Raw genomic sequence first — 2,276 nt, 5'->3', positions numbered from 1 at the left:
GGATCCTGTTTATCAAAATTGGACAGATCTCACCGGATTTTGACTTGTATTTTGAAAACTTGAACACTAAATCGCATTCTGTATACTTGCATGATTAAAAAAAAAAATTGAAACGACTATGAAGTAATGCATAACTCGTCTCAATCTACCCCCCTGAATCTGGCAACACTGATGCTCGAGCGTGGAGTGGCCGCTGCCGAGTGCGTGGCCCAGGTGACGGGTCTTGGAGGAGAAAGTTTGCTCGCTCGGCTCAGTGCTCAGTTACCTATGAGAGTCGACCAGGTGAGGATAGACGGAATGAGCGCCTCGTGACTTGATACCGTGTCTCTTTGTATGTGAAGTGTACAATGTGCTTAAGACCTGCAGTGAGAGCGAGTGCAGGGCATACACCAGGACTGAGCGTGTGGTGACCATGAGTACTATAGCTAAGTTACTATGGGTGATGTGTGTGGTGGTGGTGGTGGTCTTCAGGACTCAAGTTTTGGCAGGTAAGACTGTTATTGTGTGTTGTGTGGTGTGGGTTAATAACTTTCCCGTAGAGAAGTTATATACGTATTTTTACCTATTATTCACTGTTGTGTTGTTGATCTAAGACAATCACATTTTTTTTTTCTTTAGCTTGGTTTGTTTATTCTTTTATATTGCCGCGCACTTTTCATAAGTATTGGTATTATTGCTAGGTATTATTTGGTATTAATATTTACATTATTCTCTGTAAAGAAATCTTAAAAAACACACACACACACACACACACGTCCGGTAGCTCTGTGGTTAGAGCGCTGGCTTCACAAGCCAGAGGACCGGGGTTCGATTCCCCGGCCGGGTGAAGATATTAGGGTGTGTCTCCTTTGACGTGTAGCCCCTGTTCACCTAGCAGTGAGTAGGTTCGGGATGTAAATCGAGGAGTTGTGACCTTGTTGTCCCGGTGTGTGGTGTGTGCCTGGTCTCAGGCCTATCCGAAGATCGGAAATAATGAGCTCTGAGCTCGTTCCGTAGGGTAACGTCTGGCTGTCTCGTCAGAGACTGCAGCAGATCAAACAGTGAAACACACACACACACACACACACATTTCTACTCTGTTTACAAATACTTCCATGCCATTCTGCGTAAATGCTATTGTGGATTTTTTTCTTGTACTGCACATACTTAGTGAAGACTGTTTATGTTGAATATTGATGCAGTAACACACTTATGCTAATTAGGTGACTGTGTGTGTGTGTGTGTGTGTGTGTGTGTGTGTGTTGTGACGGAACTAAACGATCGTTATATGTATGTATTACTGCCACTGTGGAAATGGAGTTAGTTTACCGTGAGATGGTTTTTCATGGTTGTGAGAAAGACTGGTAAAGAATTTAATGTGTCATGAGAATTGAGGGCGAGGCTGCAGTGTGGGAGACAGGAGTGATCAGCGTGAGGGAACTACAGTTTAGGGAAGTGATGGGAGGGAAGCCTGTCGAGAGCTCAGAGCTCAGAGTGGTGGTAGTGGTGTTGGTGGTGGTGGTGGGGACAGGAGGCAGAGGGATGGGAGCAAGAGACGGGGAGGGAGCAACCAGTCACCTCTAAACACTTCCTCCTCTCGCTGCTACTCACAGCGTTAAAATCACAGCACAGCGCGTGATTTGGCATTCTTGATTAAGATTGCACGAACGTTCTGACCAGTTGTATTTTCATTGGATACATGAGGAAAAAGAAAAAGAAATGCGCTAATGACTTGTATTTGGATACGATGCTATTTTTTCCTGCATCTCTCACTGGATACCAGTTAGAAACATTCACAAGCATATCAAGAGTAGCATGGAAAAATGTTAATGTATAATGATAAAAAAAAAAAGCTAAATAAATAGTAGCGTTCATGATATAAGATTTGGCTACGATGTTAACTTTTTTCTGATTTTCTTATTAGTTCCTGTCTTAAAGCACACTATTTGCGCCCAAGGAAAAAAAAAAAAAAAGACCGCATGACATCATAAGCACAAAAAGAAAAAACAGACAACATAGTCCTATATTTTTTTTTTTAACTTAAGAAAACAACACATTTTTTTTTTATTTCATGTTATTGTATCCCTTCCATGTACAGTTGTAAAAAAAAAAAAAAAGATAATATATTAAAGAAATACAGGGAAGAGGTCAGAGAGTTGTCAGTGGCGGTAGTGGTGGTGGCGGTGGCGGCTGTGGGGTGCGGAAGGCAACACTGGAAGGAGGGAGCATTGTCCTCAGGGCGGCTCACTCACGCTCTTTTGTCAGTTTGTCAGGGTGTAACTTCGGGGTAATGCTGC

The 2,276-nt window shown here is 42.8% G+C and overlaps 1 protein-coding gene across 4 annotated transcripts in view; it reads left to right on the top strand.

Annotated features, from left to right (window-relative positions):
- Positions 1–274: 274 nt before the first annotated feature.
- The window catches only part of LOC123498107 (mucin-5AC-like), a 69,580-nt gene continuing 67,578 nt past the window's right edge, over positions 275–2,276 (top strand). For all 4 annotated transcript variants that reach the window (XR_006672645.1, XM_045245244.1, XM_045245245.1 and 1 more), the window contains exon 1: positions 275–488. Coding sequence is in view for 3 of the 4 variants with exons in the window: in XM_045245244.1 (XP_045101179.1) it covers positions 413–488 (76 nt within the window). In the remaining variant the exon portion in view is untranslated. The remainder of the gene's footprint in view (positions 489–2,276) is intronic.

The sequence above is a fragment of the Portunus trituberculatus genome, chromosome 47 (assembly GCF_017591435.1).
Source record: "Portunus trituberculatus isolate SZX2019 chromosome 47, ASM1759143v1, whole genome shotgun sequence".
In the NCBI taxonomy this organism is placed as follows: domain Eukaryota; kingdom Metazoa; phylum Arthropoda; class Malacostraca; order Decapoda; family Portunidae; genus Portunus; species Portunus trituberculatus.
The sequence above is the reverse complement of the archived record's forward strand: the minus strand, read 5'-3'. Positions and strand labels throughout refer to the sequence as shown.